This window comes from Rhinolophus hipposideros (genome assembly GCF_964194185.1).
Source record: "Rhinolophus hipposideros genome assembly, chromosome: 18".
NCBI lineage: Eukaryota > Metazoa > Chordata > Mammalia > Chiroptera > Rhinolophidae > Rhinolophus > Rhinolophus hipposideros.
This window is the reverse complement of record NC_138064.1, coordinates 16,325,015-16,352,728: the sequence shown is the minus strand read 5'-3', so window position 1 is coordinate 16,352,728 and position 27,714 is coordinate 16,325,015. Positions and strand designations below refer to the sequence as shown.

General features: G+C 34.2%; 1 protein-coding gene across 12 annotated transcripts in view; it reads left to right on the top strand.

Annotated features, from left to right (window-relative positions):
• PALS2 (protein associated with LIN7 2, MAGUK p55 family member) overlaps positions 1–27,714 on the top strand; it is a 98,310-nt gene that overhangs the window by 58,846 nt on the left and 11,750 nt on the right. For 8 of the 12 annotated variants that reach the window (XM_081079517.1, XM_081079516.1, XM_081079523.1 and 5 more), the window contains exons 3-10: positions 531–683; positions 4,119–4,268; positions 5,038–5,265; positions 14,374–14,415; positions 15,855–15,986; positions 17,909–18,008; positions 18,333–18,401; positions 19,985–20,146. In XM_081079517.1, the coding sequence (XP_080935643.1) occupies positions 531–683; positions 4,119–4,268; positions 5,038–5,265; positions 14,374–14,415; positions 15,855–15,986; positions 17,909–18,008; positions 18,333–18,401; positions 19,985–20,146 (1,036 nt within the window). The remainder of the gene's footprint in view (positions 1–530; positions 684–4,118; positions 4,269–5,037; positions 5,266–14,373; positions 14,416–15,854; positions 15,987–17,908; positions 18,009–18,332; positions 18,402–19,984; positions 20,147–27,714) is intronic. The other 4 variants (XM_081079514.1, XM_081079513.1, XM_081079515.1 and 1 more) reach the window with 1 other exon arrangement.

Below are 27,714 nucleotides of genomic sequence, written 5' to 3'. Positions count from 1 at the left end.
CCAGTTCAAGAGCAGCCTTCCCTGAACTGACTTTTTCACAATTGGAAAATGGTAGCTTTAGGATTCAGGGGTTCCCAAAATGATTTTTATTATTTTTTGAATGGTAATCTATATAACAATTATGTTCCTATTCTTTATTTTTATTGGATTTACTTTAATAAAGCATGAACAGTTTATTTAGAGTTTGATCCTAGACTAAAGTGTCATTAGGAAGTTCTATTGTGTAGGAAATATGACAATTTTAAATTGTCATCCAGCCTATTTAGTTTTTTCATGGTTTAATTTTAAAAATGACTTTTCTCTGACTTTTAGGATAGGAAGAGGGGCCAAGATTTATTAATACTGCATAATAACAATAACTAAAAAAACTATAATACTGCATCTGATTGAAGTATTAAATTGGTTTCAATGAATCAAACCTCCAAGTAATATCTTTTTGAACTTTCTTTATGAAAAAGAAACAAATCAAGAAAAAAAAACACAGTCTGAAGCAAAATAATGTGTTCTTTAACATACTGTTGCCTTTTCAGGCTCATGAGAGGCTAGAAGATTCAAAACTAGAAGCTGTCAGCGACAATAACTTGGAATTAGTCAATGAAATTCTTGAAGATATCACTCCTCTAGTACCTGTGGATGAAAATGTGGCAGAACTGGTTGGAATCCTCAAAGAGCCTCACTTCCAGGTTAGCTTCCTCTATCAGATAATGTATGATATCTGTCACAGAAATACATGAAAATGGGTTTTCTCTTTGTGTAATTAAAAAACAAAACAAAACAAAAAAAAAACCCTGATTCACCATCAGACCACATGCTAGAGATGTTTTTATCCCCATGATGGTGAATTTTTCTTCCTTACTACCGGTCCCCTGGACCTCCTTATGACCAGTTATGCACATCTTCAGTGGCGCTTCTAAGGTTTGGGTGCAGTTGATGGTCTTGGAACAAAAGAAAGCAGTGTAAGGATGGAAACTGTTGCGTAATATACTTTAGATAGGTACCAAAAATAAGTGCAGTTTAAGCATTGATCTATTATCAGTGAAGAGTTAATCATTTTAACAAAGAAGAATCAGTTTCAGAAGAGAAAGGGTGGGGAAGATTTCTTATAAATCTGTAATTAAGACTGTGGTTTTTGGGTCAGTATTAGAAAAATAGGTTAATCAATCAGAATAGAAACCCCACAAATACATCCACACACATATGGCAACTTGATTTATGCTAGAGATATTACATTTTAGTGGAGAAAGAATGGGATATTTAATAAATTGTCCTAGGATAGAAGAATAAAGTGTCACCTACTTTCCGCTGCAAATCTTAGTGTTGAAAATCAAATGGCAACACCTGTTTGCTTTTTCTCAAAGACTTTCCATGACTCTCCAACAATGTTACAGTAAAATAAGAAGATTTATAACGAGATGGTTCCTACATAAATCACTATCTTAGGTACAAAAAGACACACTAAGGTATTCAGATTTTATCCTGAGGGACACCTTAGGCAGGGATGAGAGGAGGTATTAAACAGGAACAGGTCAGATTGTAGAGCGATATTATTAAGTACTAAGGCAAGAAATTGTGATGGCAGTGTAAAAATGTGAGGATTTTCAAGTTTTAAGCAGTAAATCAGTGGGACTTGGTGATTGGTTACATGTGACAATTGTAGGAGATGTGGAAAGTTCATTAAGGATAGGTTTTCTGAGACACAATTGATGGCATCCACTGAGATACGGAACACTCTAGGAGCAACTGTTTTGGACGTGTTAATATTAAGGTAACTGACCATGTTAAGTTTGTGATACTTCGGAAGCATCTGGGTAGAGCTTTCAGACATGCTATATATTTCTTTAAATAAATGTATAAGATTTAATAAATGTATAAATTTATACAAACACATAAAACTAGAAAATATAAGCAAGCAAAAATACAAAAATTAAGACATCGCTTTCTTACTACCCAAATTACTACTGTACTATCTTAGTACATATTCCTCCATTTTTTTCTATGCGTTAAATGTACATATTTTTTTCCTTTATTGATTGAGATCACTTTCTACAAGCTATTTTTGTAACTTAGCCTTTTTATCAATCATTGATTTCCACTTTTCCATTTATTTGGACTGCCATCTCGTGTAGTACACATACTATATTCAAATGTCTTTACTTGATGCCAAAATATTCTTTATAGCTGGTTTGTACATACTAGTTTCCAACTTAGGCTTATGTGTAGCATCTGGACAGACCATCCCTCTCCCTTGATTATGGTGTTGACCTTTTGAAGAGACCAGGCTGTTGTCCTGCAGAATGTCCCAATCCCTGGATGTGTCGTTTTGCTTCCCTGCTGTGTTGTTTAGTTACCCCTTCTATTTCCTGTAAACAGAAGTTCTGTCTAAAAGGTTGATGATTCAAGTTAATTATTTGGAATGTATCTTAAGTGATGTGATGCAATATGAATTAGAATACATCAGAAGATGTATAAACCTGGATGACCCACCACTATTGATGCTGAGATTGGTCCCTTGATTAAGGGTAATGACAGTTTAATCCTTCCTTTGAAAGCCTCTCCACTAGGGAGTAATCTAGTATGTTATTATCCCAGCATTATACAAATGCTATTTCCTTTCAACCATTTATGTACTAACAAGCACACACTAATAATCTCTGAATCAATATTTTCATTAGAGGTTGCAAAATGACAATTTTCAAACTCTCTCATTCTACATTTATTAGCTGGTGTTCCTATATAAAATAGAGCTTTTCCTTACCAAGTGGACTATTTATTCTAGTTACACTATAATGCATTTCCTACTGAAAAGTCAGGGAAATGCTTGATCTTTCCCTTCACTAATTTTCAAAGTAAAGAATTGTTTAAAGTAGCAATCCTAAAGAGTAGCAAAAAAGTTTTTTCAGTCCTTTGTTTTTTTCAGTAGCACTATGGACTTAAGGATTTTTAGTTAATTCATTATGTTTCAATCTTCTGCAATCAACTCTTTTTATTTTCAAATTACCATCATTTTGTCCAGTTGTAGGCAGATTTTTAGTTTATGAATCTGAAGCTCAGGAGAGTTCTGGACCAAAGATACAAATTGGGATTTATCAATGTTTAAATAATGGTTCAAGTCACAGGAGTAGATAATACTCCCTAGGAAGGGTATAGCGTGAAACTAAGCAGCCCAAGTTAGAGAGTTGAGTGACTTGCAGCATTTATAGGAGTAATCCTTATATATGGATTTGTGAAATTTTTCCTTTTGATATTTTTCTTTAGTTTCTTACACATATTTTTGTGAAATGACCAAAAATTACCAGTTAAGCCCAAATGCTGTTTATTTCTATTCTGAGCCTGCTGACATTTTCTTCCTTCTTTCTGTTTTGAATTATTGTTTTTAAACTTGCATTCCATTCACTCAGATTTTTTAAACTTAGCTTTATGTTGAGTATACCCCATTACAGTAGAAATGAAAAATAAAAATAAATATACAAAAAAGAAATTCCTAGAAACCTGGATCAAAGTCATCTCTGATGATAGTATGATGATGACAATGATGGTGTGTATAGTTTATGTAGAAGGTAAAAGTAGGTTATATTCAGGACCATTACTGGCTCTTTTTTCCCCCCTAAAAATGTGTATTTTAGAGACTACAACTTTTATTGGTAATACAAAATTTCCCATCATTACATAACATGCTGATACATTTTCATTTTCTATTGGACATTTTTTTAACAGACATTTTGTACATGTGAAAGTGATGTGGCATAATTAACATAACAATTTTAGTAGGATTGGGTGGTAAGTACTGAATGCTGATGATGGTGATGACGCTGGTAGGAATGAAATCCAGTGCCTCCATTGCACCACACTTGGAAATCTAGGTTCAGTTTCCACTGAACATGCCACTTTAAAAAAAGTCACAAAACCCTATCAAGCTCTTCAGGTCTTTTTAAACAAGGAATAGGATATTGTTTGATAATTAAAAATATTTTTTAAAAGGTTCTATATGCATTTGACAACTCATATTTGTGGATTTAATGCATGCCTGGGAAATTTTTAGTACTCCACTGGGATAATGAACTAAGTTATCTTTAATACCTTATTCCATCATAATTAATGGCTGTTTTGAATCCTTATAGTCACTCCTGGAGGCCCATGATATCGTGGCATCAAAGTGTTATGACTCACCTCCTTCAAGCCCGGAAATGAATAATTCTGTCAATAATCAGTTATTACCAGTAGATGCCATTCGTATTCTTGGTATTCACAAAAGAGCTGGGGAACCATTGGTGAGTAGATAAATCGGTGTCTTCTTAAATCTGAAATCTGACATACTTGTGGCTTAGTCACTGCTCTTATTTTCTTCTCTTTCATAATTTGGATCGTTATGAAAACTTTATTTGTGTTTGTTTTATCAGCCTTTTTTGGTCTATGAATAAAATTCAAAGATGATGCACTCTCAGCTTTATTTAGCATACAGAATTAAATCCAAATAAAAAGTTAAACTGAAATAGAGGCCAGAAGAAGTTTGCCAATGGGTAGCAAAAATTTCAGAAGATAGTGCTTCATTTTTTCCCTATACCATTTGAAGGAATAAACTCAGGAAGCTCTCTAATGACAGTATCAAAACACAGAAGAAAGTTGTTATTAAAAAGCGAAGACATGGTAGGGCTCTTTAAGTAGTGAAGTTCACAGTTCCCTGCTAAAATTATTTCTGGGTCCTGACTATAAGAACAGCGAAATGGGAAAGAAAGCCAGGAACAAGGCCATCAGAATGCACAACTGTCTTTTCTTATTCCTTTGAACTTCCTTTTATCCTGTGGAATGCAGCCTAATCCATGTTTCATTTTTAAGGTTAAGAGGTGGTCTGTGTTGTCACAGTTGCACATGGTTTAATGAGAGTAGCGTATTGAAACAGGAGAGAACATGGGGAAACTAGGAATAATTCACTCACCTGCTTTTAGATTTACTTTGTTATATATGCATGTTCATGAGTATTTTAAGATTTTTTCCTAAAACTCCAAAATCTGTGACAATTCCGGTCCTTTTTTCCTTTAGGGTGTAACATTTAGGGTTGAAAATAATGATCTGGTGATTGCCCGAATCCTTCATGGAGGCATGATAGATCGACAAGGTCTGCTTCATGTGGGAGATATCATTAAAGAAGTCAATGGCCATGAGGTTGGAAACAATCCAAAGGAATTACAAGAATTACTGAAAAATATTAGTGGAAGTGTCACCCTAAAAATTTTACCAAGCTATAGAGACACCATTATTCCGCAACAGGTGAGTAACAAAATTCTTGATAATATTAAGAGCACTTTATTTCTTTAATCACACTGTTGGATATAACCACCAGTTGCTGCTCTTTTGCTAAAGAAAAGAGAAAAAAAGTTCAATTTAATTGTTCTGAATTGCCTTATTTTGTCTTGAGTGAAATTTTGAATTTTTAAACAATTAACATTATCTTACTATACAGAGGAATTAGTAATGAAATCTCTTTGTGAACACCATGAACCCTGCTATTTCAGTAACCTACAGCTAGGTATCAGAAAAACCATATAAAGCCTTTTAGTCATTAATCTAGCATTTTGATACCTATTATATTCCAAGTCCTGGGGAACATAATAAGAATGTAGTCGATACACCTGTAGCTTTAGTGTTCATGTGATGGGCTAGAGAATGAGGCCAGAAAGAGGGTGGGTCCAGACTGAAGAGAGTCGTGAACACCTGGTGTGTATACATTCGGTCTGTATTTTTAAACTAATTTTTAGGTGAAATAGATTATTGAACAGGGGAATGTTTTAATGACAATGATCATTGAGCCTCATTATGTTGAGTGAATTTCAGAAACGAGAGATGTGATTGTGTCACCAGGCAGCAGGTGTTTCAAGGTGTGAGGTGGTTTGTGAAAGACTCTAATGATAGGTTACGATGATTGCTTGAGTTCAAATACCTAAGTGCTGCCACTTAGGAGCTTATCTTCTCTGCTTCATTTTCTCGCACATATAGTTAGGGATAATATTTCTTTTCTCAGAAGATTGTTTTGAGGATTAAATGAGTTAATTCATGCAAAGCTCTCATAGAAGCACCTGGCACATAGTGAGCGCTTAACAAATAGCTGCCGCTATTGTGGTGATGGTGGCGGTGTGAGGTATTGTGAGGTAGTGGCATGTGATAGAATCGCAAAGAAAGAAAAAGTGGTAAAGTAATTGCAAAGAAACCATTGACGGTTATGGTAGGAGTGTTGGAACTGAGGAGTTTTCAAGACTAGAAAATGTAGAAATTGGAAATATCTGCCAATGTATTAGATGCCTTTAATTGTTCAGGTTTATTCTAGAAATTTATTGTTTCATGTGTGAGTGAAATTGTAAGTTTTGTACTTAATATACTGCTAGTGTATTTTATTTTTATATTGTTAATATGAAAATTTTAAAGCCTGGTTTTTATATTTCAATGTACTTTGAAATAATATGTCTTGAATACCTGTTTTATATTGCTCAGTGGAGGATGGATACAGATTTTAGTATGTAAACTGGACTTCTGAATAAACATAGGCTTGTAATGAACTTTGGTTGAAATGAAGATAGAGACCTTGTCTTCAAGGAAAAGAATCATGAAAGAAATGGTACTAGAAAATAGACAATTCATATTGCCAGTATATTTCAGACTACCTTTATTCCTCGACTGGTACATTTCCATTTGGACTTGAATAGATCGGAAAAGTAGAACCTAAGAGTTCTTTTTAGTATTTTTTAATTATAGTTGACATACAATATTATGTTAGTTTCAGGTACAACATAGTGGTTAGACTTTATATAACTTAAGAAGTAATCATCCCTATAAGTCTAGTACCCATCTGGCACCACACATAGTTATTACAATATTATTGACTATATTCCCTATGCTGTACTTTATTTACATCCCCATAACTATTTTTATAACTGCCAATTTCTACTTAATTCCTTCACCTTATCTACCCATCCCTCCAATCCCATTCCCATCTGTCAACCATCAATTTGTTCTCTGCATCTATGAGTTTGTTTCTGTTGTTTTTTTGTTTATTTTGTTTTCACATTTCACATATTAGTGAAATCATATGGTACTTGTCTTTCTCTGTTTTTTAAAATTATATGTTAGGCATAAGAGGAAGATCCACCCCCCCACTCCCTCCCACCCTCCATGTTCCAAACTCAGAATTCTTACAGCTCACCATGGCTGTAATGGACTTTTACAGGAAAAGAATGTTTTTATAATGTTAATAGTGGCCTTTGGCCCAAATTCCTTTGTAGATTCTGCACCTGGTGAATTGGTCAGATTGACGTGAAGTGCAAGGATATTTAGCCCTATTTTAGGCATAAATTTTTCCCATCTCATGCCTTCTCAAGCTCTGGTTTTTATTTAGCCTTTAGAACTTGGAGAGGGCATTGAAATGGGGAAGGAGAGGTCATCCAAGCCTAAGGCAGTCACAAGCCTGTCCTACCATAAAAAAGAAAAGAGACTGTAACATGAAGGCTTCCAACAGGAGAGCTAAAACATATCCATATTGGGACATTTTTTTAAGGGAAAGGGGGAGCAATTACACATTATACTGGAATAATAGGCATTATGCTGGAATGCTGGAATAAGGACTGTCCTGGGCAAACTGGTCGTCTCACTAAGAGACACAAGGGGGAAGGAGCAAGGGCCTTTACCCTCTGCAGGTCTTTCACTGAAGCTCCACCGTGTAGTGCTGTTGGACCTGCCTTAGCTCTTCCTCTCGGTTGCTGTGAGATCAGGGGGAAGCCAGGAGCTCGCCCTACTCAGGGTGGTGGTTTTCAAAGCATGGTCAGTCAGTACATCGCTCGATCAGTATCATTTGAGGTTCTTACTAAAAATCCTAAATCTTTCACGAAACCTAAGGATTTACATATTTAAATCTGAAGACCAGGGTGACTTAAGTTGTAGTTAATTCTGAAGTTCTTCAATTTACATATAGGTTCGGTTCCACCTATTCATGAAGGCCAAAATGGTAGGAATTCTTTTTAACTTATTCTTTGAGACCAGTATGACCCAGGTGCCAAAAATGTAAGAAAATAAATTAAAGTTCCATTTCACTCAAGGATATACATGTAAAATTTCTCAATGAAATATTAGCAAATGAAATGTAATGATGTATAAAAATGATAACACATGTCCAGTTGGATTTATCCCATGTATAATAGGATGGTTTCATATTAGAAAAATCCATATACCTCGTATATAACCAAGCACATTAACAGATTAAAAGAGAAAAACCTCAATAGAAAATTTGACAAAATTCAATACCTGTTCATGACTCTTTTAAAAAGATTAGGAAGTTAGGAATAGGAAAGAGCCTTCTTGATTTCACTTAAAAAAGAATAAACATTCTGAATAATTGAGTGTTGGAATCATTCTCTTTAAAATCAGGAACTGGACTCCTCCGCTCGTCTGCCCAAGATGACATGAGTGCCAAGAGAAACTTGCCAAATTTCAGGCATAATTGTGACTGGTAAAAAGGAACTGCCCTGAGATGATATATAGAGTAACAGATGGTACAACAATTATCTGTTATAATAGATGATACAAGAATCTTTAATTATCCTCAAAGAAACTAGGAATAAACAGTATTTCCGGTATTAAAAAGCTAAGTATGTTTGCAGACCAGGGGATAGTGACCCACTTTAACAACACTAAAGCTCACACGTCTCTGGCAGCAAATGTTTTCCCCATTACCAGCCATGCTGAGACAAAACAGCTGACAGAAATGCCACCCACCATCCCAGCATCTTAGGCCACCTTGGTGTCAACAAGCTCAACTGGCAGAAGCTGGATGGAAAAGCACCAGTTGCTATTGGGAAAGAGGGTGACAACTGTTCAGAATTTTGATGAGGCTTCCAACAGCGAGGCAAGTGGAATTGAACTTTTTTAAAAATAATAAAACATCAAGAATTTTGACTGCTTTAAAAATTTTTGTTTAGGATGTAATGACATTCTGAGGCCCTTGGACACTGCTGCTTTTTAAATTATTATTTATACACAATTATTTGTTTGTAGTTAATTAAGCCAAAGAAGCCAGAACTAAAGTTTAAAACTAGGATTAATAGCCTTTGCCGAGTTAAAGAAAAATTAAGAATTAGAGAACGATGTTCACCAGCATCACTTCCATCTAATATTTTATTGAAAGATCCATAAGCACAAAAAGACAAAAATATAAAAGCAAAAGGTTTGGAAAGGAGAAAATAAAACATCATTTTCAAATAATAAGATTTTTTTACGTAGAAACCCTGCAAAACTATAAATTATTAGAAATAATAGAGGTTAGCAAGGTACTTGAAAACAAGATTAACATACAAAAGTCAGTTGCATTTCTGTATGTCATGAGCAAGCATATAGAAATATAAGAGAGACAGGCGTCATTTACAGTAGAGTCAGAGAATGTCACATTTATGTCCAGGAATAAATCTAACAAAAATACTCAAGACCGCTACACACACAAAAATTATGATGGAAATCTGAATAAACAGAGATATAGATCATGTTCATGAACAGAAAGACGGTATTGTGAAGATGTCAATTTTCCTCAAATTGACTTGTAGATTCAATGAAATTCCAATAAAAATTCCAATAGGGTTTTTCATAGTATTTGATAAGATGAATAGCCAAGGCACTTCTGGGTCAGAAAAGCAGAAATAGAGGCTTATTGTTAAGGTGTAGGAATTAAGATATTGCAGTATTGGCAAGGAGAAAGACAGAAATGATCAATGGAATCGAGAGTTCAGAATGAGACCTACAAACATATTGCTTTGATATGACAGAGATGATATGTCTTTTAAGTGAGAGAAGGAGAGACTATTCAATTAATGAACTTGGTTGTTCATAGGGATAATATATGAAGTTGTGTTTGTTTCAGTCTACATACACAAATCAAGTGAAAGGAGATGCACGGTCCACTGTCAGTAAACATGAAGAGAGATTAAAAGTCACAATGTGAGATGCCATTTTATAACATTCAGTTGGCAAAAAATGTAGATGTGAATCCACAGTATCTCTCCTATATTGCCAGTGGCAGTGTAAATTGGTATAACCACATTAAGGGGGAAATTCAGCATTATCAGAGTTGCATATTCACATATATCAAGATAGTAATTTCCTACAGCAATCATGTGTGTGTGTGTGTGTGTGTGTGTGTGTGTATACACACACGACTGGAAACATATTAACAAGTATGTAAATTCCAAAAAAATACATGCATGCTCTATAGCATGATACTATTTTTAAGTTTAAAATAACTAAATATATACTTTTATTTTTTCCCCCTTCTTCCACCTCACCCCCCACTCTGGTTCAAGGCGTTGTTTCTCAGTCTAATTGTGTAGGACAGAGCGCAGGTCACTGGCCCATGTGGGAATCGAACTGGTGACCTTGGCGTTAGGAGCATGGCACTCCAACTGAGCCAAGGGGCCAGCCCTAAATATATACTTTTAAAGAATACCTGTGGATGCAATAAAACTGTACAAAAGGAAAGCAAGGATTTTGTGAACAAGGTTCGGCGTGAGGGTTACTGTGGTTGGGGAAGCCAGAGTGATGGAATAGAATGTGGGCAGGAGGACCACGTAGGTCTCTAACGTCTGTTTCAGGTGGCAAGCTCATTATTGTATTAAAACTAATGAAATAAACAAATAAATGCAGGCCTACCATGGACCAGATTTTATTGTAATGTAAATTAAGGATTATTATTAGTATAATTCTGAGCAATTTAGGTTAGTAGATTTTTTTTTTTTTTTTTGACTGACAGAAGCTGAAATTTGTGGCCCACAGATGGATATTTACCAGAGAGGAGTGTGAATTGCTCCTCAAAGCTTTTCTAACAAATGTATTCTGGTTTCCTTGATCTCAAACTGTGTGTGTGTGTGTGTGTGTGTGTGTGTGTGTGTGTGTGTGTGTCTGTCTGTCTGTCTGTCTGTCTGTCTGTCTGTCTCTGTCTCTCTGTCTCTGCATGTAACGGGCCATGTTCAAACACTTGAAAAATCTTTATTTTATTTATTTATTTTTTTAGACACTTGTCTTATTAGGGAGATTAGGGATTGTGTAGATACCTGATCACTGCACTGTACACCTGAAGCTGAAAAATAATGTCAACTCTAATTTAATATATATATAAATGTATATATATTTATATATACACACACACACACACACATACACACGGTCACAAGAAGTGGAGTACAGCATTAGGAATAGAGAGTGGAAATGTAACAGCTGTATGCGATGCAGAGGGGTAGAAGATTGGGGGAGAGGGGTTATCACTTGGTGAGGGGTATAAATGATAAACGTCTGTTACATTGCTTTGTACACCTGAAACTAAGAAAAAAAAGAAAAACGAAAGAAAATCTTTAGAAGAATAGTATCCTGCCCTGATTATGACTCTATGATCTATTTACTTCGTGAGTGTTTGTATAGGGTGTAAGATACGGATCAAAGAGGGTTTTTGCATGTAAATATCCAATTTTTCCAGTTCCATTTGTTACAGACTATTTCCTCCCTTAAATTTGGAAAATTTTTCACTGTTACTTCTTCAAATATATATTCTATTCCTCTGTTTCTCCTGTCCTTTGGTGACCCCAGTTCTAAGTCTATTAGAATCCTTGAAGTTGTCCCATAGCTCACTGACACGCTGTTCATTTATTTCAGTCTTGTTTTCTCCCAGGTTTTCATGTTGTATAGTGTCTGTTGCTATGTCTTCAAGTTTACTAACCTTTTCTTCTGCAATGTCTCATCTGCTGTTAATGACATCTTTTGTACTGTTCATCTCAGACATTTTGGGTTTTATTTCTAGAAATTTGAATTGAGTCTTTTATATCTGCTGTGTTTCTACCTAACATGTAGAATCCTTTTTTCTAGCTTCTTGAACATATGAATACAATATGTAAAGTTAAAAATAACTAGTGTTCTTGTCTACTAATTCCATCATATCTGTCATTTCTGGATCACTCTTGATTGATTTTTCTCCACGTTTTAGGTTATTTTCCTTCTTATTTGCATGCCTGGTCATTTTTGATAGGAAGCCAGACATCGTGAATTTTACTTTGTTGAGTACTGGATATTTTTGTATTCTTAGAAATAGTCTTAAGCTTTGCTCTAGTATACTTGTTACTTGGGAGCAGTTTGATCCTTTCAGATATTGATTTTTAGACTTTATTAGGTGCAACCAGAGCAGGATTAAGTGTATAGTATAACCCTTCTGAATACTCAATGCCTCATGAATTACGAGGTTTTTCTACTCATCCTGATGAAAACAGAGACTCTTACTGACCCTGTATGACCTCCTGATATTCCCTGTAACGCTGTTTGTTTACTTAGTCTTGGATAGTGTCCTTATAACATATGTATTGATCAGTACTTAGCTGAAGAGTGAATCCTCTGCAATTCTCAAGCCCTTGCTCTGTGCACCCCTTTCCTCACTGATACTCTGTTCTGTTCACTGTAGCCACCTTGATCTCACTGGTCTCCCAGCTCATCTTTTCAACTTGGAAACCACCAGACTCCACCCAGATTCTCCCTTCCCAAGTTGGAACCTGGAAACTTTCTCTATACAGTTAGCTGGAGCAATTGTATAGCTCATCGTGTTTGTTTCCACTTTTTAGGAATCACTTTGTCTGGTATCTTGAAAAATGTTTCATAAATTTTGTCCAGTGTTTTAGTTTCAGGTTGGAGGATCCTTGTTATTTTATCTTAGTCAGAAGTGGGAGTCATTTTATCTTTACTTGTATTACCATAAACATTTAATTGTTCAATAGGTTTATCATTCCCATGGTTCAAAATTCAAGAAATAATAAATTTATATTCAGTTGAAACCTCCCTCCTAATCCTCTACTCTCTAGTCCTCACTTCCCCCATAAGATATCATGCTATTTGTTTATCTTTCCAGAATCTCTATTCATAGGCAAGTAAGTGAAAATTCTATATTCTTTTTCTCCTTCCACCTCTTTTTTTATGAAAAGGTTACACAAGCATACACATTCTGAACCTTTGTTTTTTTCACTTCACCACGTTATCTTGTGGATCTTTCCTTTTTGGTATACATAGTCTACCTCTTGAAATACACCCCTCCCTCCTTTTTTAACATCTATATAGTGTTATATTACATAGATTTACCATTATTTGTTTAACCAGTTCCCTATTATTAAATGATTAGTTGCTTCCAATCTTTTCCGATTAGGAATAATTAAATAGTTAATTGTCTTCTATCTACATAAGTCATTTTGCGTATGTCTGAGTAACATTGCTATTGAATACTTTCCCAGAGAGGGATTGCTAGGTCAGAAAGTTTTTGCATTTGTAATTTTAATAGCTATTGCCAGATTATCCTCCCAGAGGATTGAACCAGGTCTTGCACCAACCTGTTTGGAAAGTGAGCATTGGTCCATAGTCCCAGCCAAAGAATATCAAATTTTTGGATTTCTGCTAATCTGACCGAAAGAAAATGTTATCATAATATAGTTTTAATTTGTATTTCTACTCTGAGTGAGGTTGAATATCTCCCTCAGGTTTAAAAGGCATTTGTACTTCCTTTTCTCTCTTCCATCTCCTTTAAATTGTTGGTTATTTGGTTCTTTTTTTAGTGATAAGAATATGAGATTGAAATATTTTAGCAGGTCGTGCTTAGTAACTTCTTAATAACAAATGAAGACTTAACATCTATAGCCTATTACTGAAACACTTTAAAATGCACTTAAAATATAATTACACTTAATCTATTCAAATCTCTAATGATTTAAGGTCATTACAGAACGATTGGGTTCATTCAGTTTTCAGATAAATTTTTAAGTAAAACCAGTTTAATCTGAGTTTTTGAGCATGGGAGTAATGTTCCAAAATTAATTTGATAAATGAAAAAATAAAAATTGTTCCTTTTAGAAATCTTTTACATTTGAAAAATATGGTTTTTGTTCCACAAATGACATTTCCAGAACAATCTGATGAGAATAGGGGAATGAATATTTGAAATTTGGACTCTCAAAGTCTGAGCTTTATGGTTACAAAACATGTTCAGTCCCACAGATAAGAATGACAGACATATTCATGTTTAGACGGCAGGATGCTCTTATTATTCAGTCAGTGCAGCTCTCTTGAGAAGTAAGGAGTATCCAAGTATTTTTACAACTTTGCATGCCTATTCTTTTTCTCTGCCTCATTTCAAATACCTCTCACTTTTCACTTTTATCATTTATAATTTTCAGATATTATAACCAATGGTCAATTACTTAGGGAAGTAATTGCTTTATCAAATGAGTGAAGTAATAAAATAGGCCAGTAGTTTGTTTATATTTTGTTAATTTATTATCAGTTTAAAGCCTGGCTTTATTTATGCAATGAAAACTATGTTTTTAGAGTTGCATCAATATGGAGAGGCATCCGGCACTCATCCGTCAGGTATGATGTCATTCCATGGCAGTGTCTGGTACTCTGTATTTCTGTCTGATCAGCAAACTAAATTTACCTGGATTAAACTTAATCATTTTGGGTTTTTCCTGTTGCCAAAACATTGAGCTGCATGCCATTGTCAAGTTAGCCAATTGTCACATTTTAGGCAGTCTTAATATGGTTTGTATGCTGGCTTTTTAGATATTTCTAAAATAGTGTATTGAAACAAATTAGGGGCTTACTGACTTTTTAAGCATTAACATTTGGTCTTTCCAGAGTTATAAAAATATTCTGAATGCTTTCTATCAAAATCATCTAATTGTAAATAACTAAAATTTTGTCTGATGTTCCTGAATTATTTTTAAATTATTTTAATATGCATCCATCACATTACATTTTTCTACACTAATAATATAATGTATCTACTTATGTTATTTGAATATTTTGTGGTTTTATTATAGAAGTATGATAAACAAATAGAAAAATAACATTAACTAAAACTAATTATGTACTTTCCTGCTTGTTAAATGCTAAGTCAATTCTTTAGAAGATAACATTTGAATTTCTATAAATATGTATGAAAATAGTTTGTTTTAAGAGTTAGTCTGAACTTGCCATCAAATACTGAAAATGCTTAACTTAATTAGAATTCAAATTAAAGTGAATAAGCAAAATATTCTAGATATTGTAGATCATAACTAACTGGTAACTAACATACTTTTATTGATAAGATTTATATAGTTGAATAAATTTAAATTGGTAGTAGTTTCAAGACTTTTTCAGTATTTGTCTTACAATTAATTTAATGCCTGCTGATCATTTAAATTAGAGCAAAATGATTCCAGAAAAGTATTTTCCACACTAGTTTTGGCCAGTATAAGTCTATGTGATATAAAAAAATACCATTACCAGGGATGAAAGTTGGGCTTTTAATTTTTTTTAAGGTTACTAAATATATTTGAGGTCTGACTTCAACATGAACTTTTATTTAATTTTGGTTTTAGGGCCCTTTCAAACAGTCAGTCCTAATATATCTGAAACATATGCCTTAAATCAACTACATATATTGTCTCAGGATGTTAATTAGAAAGTAGCACTTACTTGCATAAAAATTACGCAGTGTTGGTTGGAAAATCGTGTGAAGATTTGGGGGTAAGTTTAAGGATGGTGGAATAAAATGATAATCAAACTCTGGATTTGAAATGAGAAGTTAAAATAGAAATTAAATTTTAATGTGCTACTAATGTTTATTTCATATTTTCTTTTTCTGAGACCAAATTATTAATGTTCTAAAATTTTAATTTTTATTTGAGAGACATAAGTTCCTTAGTTGAAGTACTAACTACATTTGTCAATTACAATAAAATCACAGTGGTTTGGAAAAGATTTCAAAATTCCAGTGACAAATGATACATCTGTAGTATTTTTAATTGTGCTGTGTATTTTAGGTATTTGTGAAATGTCATTTTGATTATAATCCATACAATGATAACCTGATACCTTGCAAAGAAGCAGGATTGAAGTTTTCAAAAGGAGAAATTCTTCAGATCGTAAACAGAGAAGATCCAAACTGGTGGCAGGTTAGTATGCTTCTCAGAATTTCCTCAACTACTTTTTTATTTTCAATCTTATATCTGGCCAATATCTAAAATATTCAGGAAGAAGGTATTAGCATTTGTTCCAGTGATTTTCCTGCGTGAACAGCTCTTGCTTCATGGCTGCTAATTTTGTGGACAGAAGACCAAATTGGGAGGGAATTTGTGAGTAGCTGTTAATGAATGCAGAATTAACTAGCCTGTTGGTGTAAGGATTAGAGCAGTTGGTTCTTCCACGTGGGTGATTGCAGTAAGATAAAGAATTGGTCAAGAACAACTCCATTGGGGTGATCCGTTTTCAATGTCCATTTTGTTTGTTTCAATGAGGAGTCTGTCATTGTGGTTATAGTAGTCTTTGTCTTGTTTCCTCTGCCTCTGTACACACTCATGGCAAATAAAACATAATTCCTTAAGCTATTAAATCTATTTGCCCACTTCTTCTCAGTTATTGAGAAATGAAGGTTTGCTTTATCATCAGTGTTGGGTTTTGGTCTTGGATTGAAATCTGTGTACTATATGGAAAGGGATGTGTGTTATCACTGTATTCCCCGCTCCCCTCCATTTTCCAGAAGATCTTTGTAATAATGTTCTTTCTCCTTTTCTCTAATACAGCTTTCAGAAATCTCTAGCAGCAGTTAATGTCTTTTTGTCATTGTTTACATCAGCTAACCACAGTATTCAGAATTGGAGAAACTGACAAATCAGAAAGTCCAAAAATCCCTTAAACTGTCAGAGCCCGTGAGAGTCTCATTAAAGAACAAGCTGTGAGAGAAAAGGACCCAGGACCTAGCACTGAACTTTAAATTAAACAGATATCAGTAACTCACATTAGCTCTAATAAGTTATATTGACTTCTAAAGGCGAATGAATTTAGAAGAGATTGAAATCTTTTCCAAACCAAGAATGAGAACAATCTTTTAATGTGTCCTTAAATGTAAATTAAGACATGTATAAGTGTACTATGTAATGAAATAACTAAGAAATGAGTAAATTATCTAAAATTCATAATTTCAAGAGGTTTCCACTGAATTTCTTAGAATGCTCATCAAAAAAAAAAAAAAATCTGCTTTCTGTTTCCTATCTAGAACTTGCCCATTTTTTTCTTTTTCCCCTTTCTGTGAATGCCATCTCTACTTTTCTAATCCTGTCGTCATTATCTCGGTTTCTTCCTGCAATTTGTGGTCTATTATTTAATTCCATTTTTCAGTATTTTAATTGCTAAAGATATACCAGATTTTTTTTATGCTAGCTATAAGGATAAAGTCACTAACTTTATGGGATAAGCCATTAGCAGCCAGTTCTCCAGCCACTATTCTAGTATAACACTTCTTTAGAATTTATTTGAAAAGTTAGTTTCTTGACAGTAGGTGAAGTTTTACCTATTTTAAACTTACTACCTCTCAGGATATTCAGATTCCTGGGAGCATGAATTAAACTCTCCACTCTGTTTTTCCACTATTGTCTTTTTCTTTGATTCGGCCTCAGGAGATATCAACATGTTAGGATTAAGTTTGATAATGAATACCTTACTAAAGGATGCTAGATGAAATGTGTGAACACATACAATTTATTCCTTTTCCACATTTATTCCTTTCCGTTCTTTGACTAACTTAGTATTGCAAATAAAAAGTTTTAGTAAGTTAAAAGAGCCTGTCTACTTACTTATTTTGGTTCCCAAATTCCCCTACCAGATGGTGGATTGATTAGATGCCAGTTGATTCCTTAGAGCTAAAGTGTTTAAATATTTTAACTTGACAATGCCATGGATTTAAATCTCAAGGTCAATTTTTAAGAGCAAATGTGATACATATTTTTTTTTTTTTTACTGACTACTGCTTGTCCTACTTTTTAGATTATGGTCTCAAATTTTGGTCACTGAGATATACAATTCATTAATTTGATTCTAGGCTAGCCATGTAAAAGAGGGAGGAAGCGCTGGTCTCATTCCAAGCCAGTTCCTGGAAGAGAAGAGAAAGGCATTTGTTAGAAGAGACTGGGACAATTCAGGTGATGAGCTCCACACAATAAGTAACAGTAGTCCTTTGTGGCCATCTTTCTTTGCCTCTTTCATCTGAATTAGCAAATGAATTTATTTAAAATATGTCTAGAATTAATCCCTATCATCTACTTTATCATATCCCTTTCAAAACTTTTCCATCCCTCTCTGCCACCTGCTGGGATGGTATCAGAATTCAGTAGTTCAGCTGCTCCCTTCTGCTTGTAGGGTCCAACACTGGGAGGGCAATTCTCCCACCCCTACAGAACACCACAGGGCACTTTTATCATATTTTTACATAATGTTTAAGTTACATTTGCCTTGTCTTTCTTCAGGACCTTTCTGTGGAACCATAAGTAGCAAAAAAAAGAAAAAGATGATGTATCTCACAACCAGAAATGCAGGTATGTTTGAAATACTTTTGGAGAAGTCTGAGTGAAGTAGCTTTATACTGTTAATCGGTGTGACATAAACTCTACAGGTACAATTTTACATGAATGTAATTCAGATTAGTACCAAATTGCAAGGGGTTGGCATGTGAATGCATGGTAAAATATAATATGAAGACATTATTTAAATTCTGGTATTGTATATACTTATACTCTCACCAGTATGCTTTATTTTATGAGTATAGTTTACAATAAAATTAATTGATTAGGATATATTCTTGTATTAATGAAGGGGCAATGTTATAATTGGAACTATTTGTTCAGAAAACTTTGATAGTAATTTATGTCATTTCTAAAGAGCAAAATGCCTTTATGAAGATATTAAAAGATATGATAAAGGGTAGCTATATATTCTGCCATAACATTGTCCATGGTATGTTGGGAGAAATAGTACTGGACCATATAAGTCTTAGTCTGATCGAATAGAATTCTCTCTTAAATCTTTTAGCCTTAAGCAAAGATAAATATAACAACTACTATAGTTATTCTTTTCAGTTATAGAGGCTGATAGGAGTGAAATGCAGCTCTCTGAATCAGAAGGCTCTGTCAAAGGAATTGACAGTGTTAAAGTACTGTCTTGACTTCAGAGCTGCCTCTCTATTGGTAATAAAATAAATAGCATACAATAAAGGAAATAATATAATAATGAGAAAATAGACTCTCCCGTAATATTAGTTTAATGTATGATGGAGAAATTGTGCAAAGAAAGAGTTGCTGTTAAAACAATAACCAAAGGAAGAAATAGATAGAGAGTTATAGCCAGAATAACAGGTAATATATTTCAAATTCATTTTGGCCTTATTATTCATTATATATATGTCCTTAAAACTTTATTGCAAAATAGAAAATTCATAACTTTCCCATTGACTAACATTATAATTTTGGAATGTGTTTCTACTGAAAATAATTTGGATCCTATATTTTATTTTATACATAAATTCAGAATTTTAATATTTAAATGTCAGTATATTGTTTATATGCATGTTATTAATCAAACTGTTAATCTTTATTAATCAAACTATTTGCAGAATCACCAGACAGTATTTATTCATTTATGTCACTGGAAGGACATACTCATTCCATAGGACTTACTTAAGCAGCCATGCTCTGGGTACTGCTGTCCTCCATTTTTTTTTTTTTTTTTTTTTGCTGTCCTCCATATTTGATGCACACTTTTTAGCAATAAAATTAGATAAACCATTTGTCATTTGATTATTTATATTAAAGGAATTCTGATGAATTGATAAGAAAGGGATTTTAACAGATAGACTGTCTGATAAGGATAAAGCATAGGCACTTTTCTAGCTTGGCTAGACACATTTTTAAGGGCAAATGGATGGAAGCAGATGCTTCAATCAAAATAAAAAATAATTTATTGTACTTTATCAAATGTATAAAAACAAATCTGTACTGAGTACAATTCAAATGATGTTTAACTATTAAGACACCTAAGCCATTACTGAACAGAAGAGCAGAGGTTTTTCATCCATACAAAAGATAACCAAATATGATGTTTTTCCATTTCCTTTTCCATTTAGAATTTGATCGTCATGAAATACAAATATATGAGGAGGTAGCCAAAATGCCTCCCTTCCAGAGAAAGACATTAGTATTGATAGGAGCTCAAGGTGTGGGACGAAGGAGCTTGAAAAACAGGTTCATAGTGTTGAATCCCACTAGATTTGGAACTACAGTGCCATGTAAGTTTTTTGTGTGTGTTTTCATTGCTATTTAATTGGCAGGAAAATGTAGTGGGGGCAGATTATTATTATTTTTATTCCCAAGTATTATGTCAGTGAAAACGAAGAAGTAGAAGATATTGAAAAATTCAGTGACTATAGCTGCCTTGAAATAGCGCTCTTGCCCTGTTGGCGTACTGCCTGATAGCAATTGCTTCTCCAAACTTTTCAGTCCAGAAATGTTAGTTAAATGCAAGCATTAAGAGTTGTGGCAAAATCAGCATCAATTTGGTATTTTCTTTTGCATTTGCTGTCTATCTGAAAAGTTGTATTTTTCCCCAAATTTAGTGTAAAGAAAAGGGAGAAACTGCTGAATCCTCAGACACTTCCCAGTGTGGCAATCCCTTAGCGAATTTATGTGATTTGGCTTGTAGCTCTCAGTCCTGCAAGGTCATAAACCTGATTTTTGATAGCACACCAAGAGCAATTCATCTTCCAGAGCAGGCAGCGTTAATTAAGGTCACAAAGATTGATACAGAAAATAAAATGATACTGATGGGAAGTGTAACCATTAAGTGAACCAAATATTCATTTTATGATCTTTGCATTCTTTCTCTATTTGCATATTTATATGGAAAATTCAGTAATGCTGTCCAAAGTATGCTTGATGAGAATGGAATTAGATCAAGGAGTTAGATGATAGCCCTGATTTATTATCAGGACTAATATACACTTGTCTTACTCTGAGGATGCATGTACCTTTATTTGTGGGAACTTTCATGCTCTGTCCCCTAAACAATGCAGGAGACAAGCCAGTGTTGCTGTTATAGCTCCCCTTTCTGTGCTCCTATTGTTGACCAGGCCCCTCTTTGGTTAACACAGTATTTCTTTAGGTATATTAATAAATGTAAGCTGTTCTGTGTCAAATTTTAGCCTAATGTCATTCCATCTCTTTTAGATGAATTTTAGAGTTTCTCGGCTTTCACCCAGTATGTTTTGAGGTTTAATTCTCAGTGACTAATCTTATTGCTAAAATTGTTAGGGGCTGGTTGGGGGAATAGCCTTATCATTGCCCCCATGTGCTATTTATAATCCCTTCAGGATACGGCTTTGGATTCCATTGTAGACAGTATAAATCACTAAATTCAGACAAATCCTAGTTAAGGAGTTATGAAAACCTCACTGTGCTGAAAGTATTTTAAGTACTTTATTTTTCATTTTTGGCAAATTAATACATATCCAGTATTTTAATCAAGTAGTTCTTAAAGACATGTAATGTAAAAAATAACCCCCAGTCTTCCTCTACCCCACCTCTGGTCTACTTACCAGAAATAGTCATTTTTCACTCTTTTTGCTACTTCTTTTGGTAGTATTGCATATTTCTTAATAATGTCTTCATTCTGCTGTTTCTTGCTTTATCCCGTGTAGACCTCATTTACTGACTTCCTGGCTGCCCTCCCAATATAGAGAGAGCTGTAGAGAGAGCTCTAGTTGCAGTTAATTCAATTTTACTTTCAACAGCCTCTCCCCCGACCCAGCAGTCACTAGACATCTTTTTTTCTTCCCCTCTTTACCTTGATTTTATGTGTATATGTGTATAGTTTTGTTTTAAACCAAAGCCTCACTTATCCATTAAGTCGTGTTTTTTTATCGGAGACCTCTGTCTCAGGACCTGCCTTCCTGCTCCAGTGAGGATGGCATGCTCTCCGTTCTGGTCGCCCACCGTTAACACAGAGCTTCCCCAGGTTGCTGTCCTGGGGTGAAGCTGGTGTTCCAGGGTCTCATTATCTTTCGTAGTTTATTGCCTTGTTTTGCTTGGCACATCTTCTTGTTACTTCACAAGAAATGGTGTGTGTGATGTAACTCTGCATCTTTGTATTTGACGATGTATATTTTCTGCCCTGTAGTTGATTATTTCACGGAGAACAGACATTCTAGATTCTAAAACTCAAAAGATGTTACTCTTGAATCCAGTTCTATTAGGAAGTTCAATGCTTTCTAATTTTTGTTATTGCATACATGACCTGATTTTTTTTCTTTCACAGATATTCAGGGTCTTTTGTTTTATTTTGTTGTTTTTCAGTTTTTTGAAATTGAATATAATAATGTGCCTTCCGTGCATCTTTTCTAACTCATTGTGTACGCTGATGGTTAGTGGGCTTTCTGTCACGATACATTGGCCTATCTGGACATTTTACAGTAATGTGATTATACAATATGTGGTCTTTTGTGATAGACTTTGTTTAACATAAGTTTTCAAGGTTCATCCATGTTTTTGCATTGGTACTTAGTTTCTTTTTATTGTTAAATGCTATTCCATTTTATGGCTACATCACATTTTTATCTCTTCATCAGTTGACAGACATTTGGAGAGCTCTATTTTTTTGAGCTATTATGAATAATGCTGCTATTAACATTTGTTTGCAGGTATTTATCTGGACATACCTGTTTGATTTTTCTCAGCTATATACCTAGGAATGGAATTGATAGGTCACATAGTGACTCTGTGTTTAACTTTTTGAGAAACTGCCACATTGTTTTCTGCTTTGGCTGTGCTGTTTACACTCCCAGCAATGTGTGAAGGTTCCAATTTCTCTACATCCTCAGCATTTGTCATCTGACTTTTTGATTATAGTTATCTTAGTAGATGTGAAATTGTATCTCATTGTGGTTCTAATTTGCATTTCCCTAGAGGCTAACAATGTTGGGCAACTTTTCATTTATTTTATAGGCCATTTGTTGATCTTCTTTGGATAAATGTCTATTCAGATGAATTGTCCATTTTTCAATTGGGTTGTCTTTTTGTTGTTGTTAAGAGGAGTTCTTTTTATATTCTGGATACAAATCTCTTATCAGATATATGATTACAAATATTTTCACCCATTCTGTAGGGATTTTTAAATTTTCTTGATAGTGTGCTTTGCACAAAACTTTATCATTTTATAAAGTTCAGTATTACATATCTTTTTATTTTGTGACTTATGCTTTTGGTATCATACCTAAGAAGGCTTTGCTTAATCTGAGTTCACAAAATTTTTATACTTTCTTCAAAGAGTTTTATAGCACTATTTCTTATACTTAGATTTATGATCAATTTTGAGTTAATTTTTGTGAAAAAGTGAGAAGAGGGTTCAACCTCATTCTTTAGCTTGCAGATATCCAGTTGTCCCAGCACAGTTTATTGAAAGACTGTTCTTTCCTCCATTGAATTGCCCTGCCACCCTTGTCAAAAGTAAATATGAAGATTTACGTATGGACTCTCTATTTCATTAACCTATATGTCTATCCTTGTGCCTACTCTGCATTGCATTGATTACTGCATTCTTATAATTTCGAAATCAGAAATTGTGAATCTTCCAAATTTGTTCTTTTTCAAGATTCTTTTGGCTATTCTGAGTCCCTGGCATTTCTGTATAAATTATAAGCTTTCCACCCCTGCAGAAAAGGCAGCTAGGATTTTGACAGGGATTGTGTTAAATCTGTAGATCAGTTGGGGGAGTATTGCCATTTTGATAACTTTAAGGCGTCCAGCTCATGAACATGAGATGACTTTCCATTGATTTCTTTCAATGATATTGTCGTTTTCAATGTACAAGTCTTATGCTTCTTTTGTCAAATTTATTTCTAAGTATTTTAATCTTTTTGATGCCATTGCCCTCACTTAGACCTTCCAGTGCAGTGTGGAATAGAAGTGGCAGACGTGGACTTTCTTATTTTGTTCATGATCTTAGAGAGATAGCAATCAGTCTTTCATCACTAAGTATGATGTTAGCTGTAGTTTTTTTATAAGTATTCTTCATCAGATGTAGAAATTTTCTGGTTCATTAACTTTATCATGAAAGGGGGTACTGGATTTGGTCAAATCCCTTTTCTTTGTCTATTGAGATGATCATATGATTTTTTTTATTCTTTTACATTATTTACATTCCTGTGGTAAATCCCATTTCACAGTGTGTATTAATTTTTATATGCTTCTGGACTTAGTTTGCTAGTATTTTGTTAAGGATTTGTGCATCTATACTCATAAGAGATTGGTCTGTAGTGTTTGTTTTGTGTGATGTTGCTGGCCAATTTTAATATCGTGGTAATACTGGACTCATAGAAGGAGTTGGGAAGTGTTCCTTTCTCTTCTGTTTTTTTGGAAGAGTTTGTGAAGGGTTGCTGTTTATTCTTCTTTAAATGCTTTGTAGAATTTACCCATGAAGCCTTCTGAGCCTGGGGTTTTCTTTGTAGGAAGTTTTGATTACTAATTCAATTTCTTTGCTTGTTATTGGTCTGCTGAGATTTTTCTATTTCTTTTTAATCAGCTTCAGAACTTCTACAGAGTCAATAGTAATACCCCTCTTTCTTTCCTTCTCTCTCTCTCTCTCTCTCTCTCTCTCTCTCTCTCTCTCTCTCTCTCTCGATTTTAATAATTTGACTCTTCTTGGTCAGTCTACATAAAGGTTTGACAATTGTTGATCTTTTCAAAGAACTAACTTGCTTTTGTTGATTTTGCATATTGTTTTTCTATTCTCTATTTCATTGATTTCTGCTGTAATCCTTATTATTACCTTCTTTCTTCTTGCTTTGTTTAGTTTGCCATTTTTCCATTGTTTTTAGGTGGAAGGGTAGGTTAGCTTTGAGATCTTTTTTTATAACAGGCATTTACAGTTATGAAATTCACTATAAGCACTGCTTTAGCTCTATGTCATAATTTTTGGCATTGTGTTCTTATTTTCATTTATCTCGAAGTATTTTCTAATTTCACTGTGATTTCTTATTTGACCATTAATTGTTTAAGAATGTATTGTTTAATTTCCACATATTTTTTGAATTTCACAAACTTCTTCTGTTATTGATTTCTAGTTCATTCCATTGTGGTCAGAGAACATGGAGACTTGTTTTATAACCTCAGGTAGGGTCTGTCCTGGAGACTGTCCCAGGTATACTTGGGAAGAATGTGTATTCTGCAGCTGTTGGGTGGAGTGTTCTATCGATTTCTGTTAGGTTTAATTGATTTAAAGTGTTGTTCAGGCCTTCTGATTCCTTGTTGATTTTATTCTTATTTGTTCTGTCCATTATTGTAAGTGGGATGTTGAAGTCTCCAAATATTATTATTGACTTACATAGCTCTGCCTTCGATTCTGTCAGTTTTTGCTTCATGTATTTTTGGGCTCTGTTGTTAGATGCATGTGTATTTATATTTATTTTATCTTGATGGATTGACACTTATCATTATAAAATGTTCTTCTTTGTCCCTAATAACAATTTTTGTTTTAAAGTCTATTTTGTCTGATAGAGTACAGCCACTCCAGCTCTATTTGGATTACTGTTTGTGTGGTATATCTTTTCTATCCTTTTACTTTCAATCTATTTATGTCTTTGACTGTAAGGAGTGTCTTTGTAGACAACATATAGTTGGATCATGTTTTGGAGACTGTAGAGAACTCCATACTTTGCAATTCCCTGGCAAGAATACTATGATCTCCAGCTGTCCCCTAGAGACCCAGTCCAAGCTCCAATACCATACTTCATATTCTCTTTTACATGATTCTCTACCCTTCATACTGTCTTTCTAGGCAGGATACCTTAAGAACAGCTCAAGCCAGTATATCTTTAGAAACTCACACACGCACTACCACCACCACCCCCTGCCTTCCCCAGGAAATTCATTCTTGCTTTGCCAAATAGTGAAAGTACAGGCCACCTCACTGACATATCATCATGGCCTTTCAGAATTCTCCAGAGGGAATCATTTTTCCATGGGGTAAGGAGAAAAAGAAAACAAAGCATTACCTCCAAACCTGTGACTCGTTAACTCAGTGACTCCTTTTTGAGTATACGTAAGATAGAGGTAGGTGGTTAGGTAAATGACCCCAGGATTAAGCTGTCTGCTTTTTGGCAAACTCTGAAAGAGGAGGCTGTAGATCTTTGGCATTCTAGCACCTACTTGGGACTTGAAGGAAATTCTGAGACTCTGAGAAAAGTGTCATTCAACATTCTGTTTATAAATATAAAGAAAACAATTGAAATAACTTCAAATTACAGAACTGCAATCACATTATTCATATAAAATTTGCATGCTTTTTTCCTTACTTAATACACTGATCATTTCTTCACATTCCTCACACTTACCATTCACATCTTTTTGTGCTTGTTGGTCTTTCAGTCTGGAGCACTCTGCCTCCCAGATGTTCACATGCCTGCATTTTACTTTTTATTCAGGTCTCATTTTCTTAGAGGCCTTCACTGATCATTCATTCTAAAGTAGCCTCCCCAATACCTAGTGCTTGTATGTTAGCACTTAAATTCTTATTTGTTATTTGACTGTTCACCTATCTTCATGCTCAAGAATATGTCTCATGAGAACAGAGAATTTGTTTGTCCCTTGTACTTCTGTGGATCCAGCATCTAGAACAGGGTCAGGCACAGAGTATCAATCCAGTAAATATTTTGAATGAATGGACATTATTATATCATGAGCTTTTTCTCACAAATCATTACTCTGTTTTTTGTAAATATTAACTCTACAACTCAACAACAAAAAAAGAAACAAACCAATTCAAAATGGGCTAAGAACTTGAATAGACATTTCTGCAAAGACATATAAATGGCCAATAAGCACATGAACAGATGCTGAACATCACTAATATTAGGGAAGTACAAATTAGAGAGTCTCAGTGATGTACCACGACGTATCCATTAGGATGGTATTATATATATTAAAAAACAAAAATAGAAAATAACAAGTGATGACAAAGATGTGGAGATATTAGAACCCTAACGCATTACTGGTGGGAATGTGAAAAGGAGTACCCGTTGTGGAAAACAGTATGGTCTTTCCTCAAAAACTTAAATATAGAATTACCATCTGATTCAGCAATTCAACTGCTAGGTATAAACCCAAAAGAATTCAAAACAGAGGCTCAGGTATCTGTACATGAATGCTCATAGCAGCGTTATTTACAGTAGCCAAAAGTGGAAACAGTTCAGTTGTTCATCAGTGGATGGATGTATACACTAAATGTGATATGTACTTGTACATACAACAGATTATTATTCAGCCTTTAAAAAGAATGAAATTTTAATCCATGTTATAACATCGATGAACCTTAAAAACATTAGGTTGAGTGAAATGAGCCAGACACAAAAGGACAAATACTGCATGATTCCACTTATATGAGGTAAAACTCAGAGACAGAAAGTGGAGTAGTGGTTACCAGGGCCTAGGGTAGGGCATAATGGGGAGTATCGTTTAATGGGTATAGAGTTTTAGTTTAGATGGAAGGTTCTGGAGATGGATAGTGATGATAGTTGCACAACAGTGTGAATGTACTTAATATCACTGAATTGTGCACTTAAAATGGTTAAATGATAAATTTTATGTTATGTATATTTTACTATGATTTTAAAACCCTTAAAAATTAATCTTTATAGCTTCTTAATGTTCCAGCATATAAGTATACTATGCTTTATTTAATGATTACTATTGTTACTCATTTATATGATTGAGGTGGTTATTTTTGTTACAAGTAAGGAGATGACATAGTATGTATACACAAATCTCTGATGTAAAATTATTACACCAAAGGAGATATATGTATATG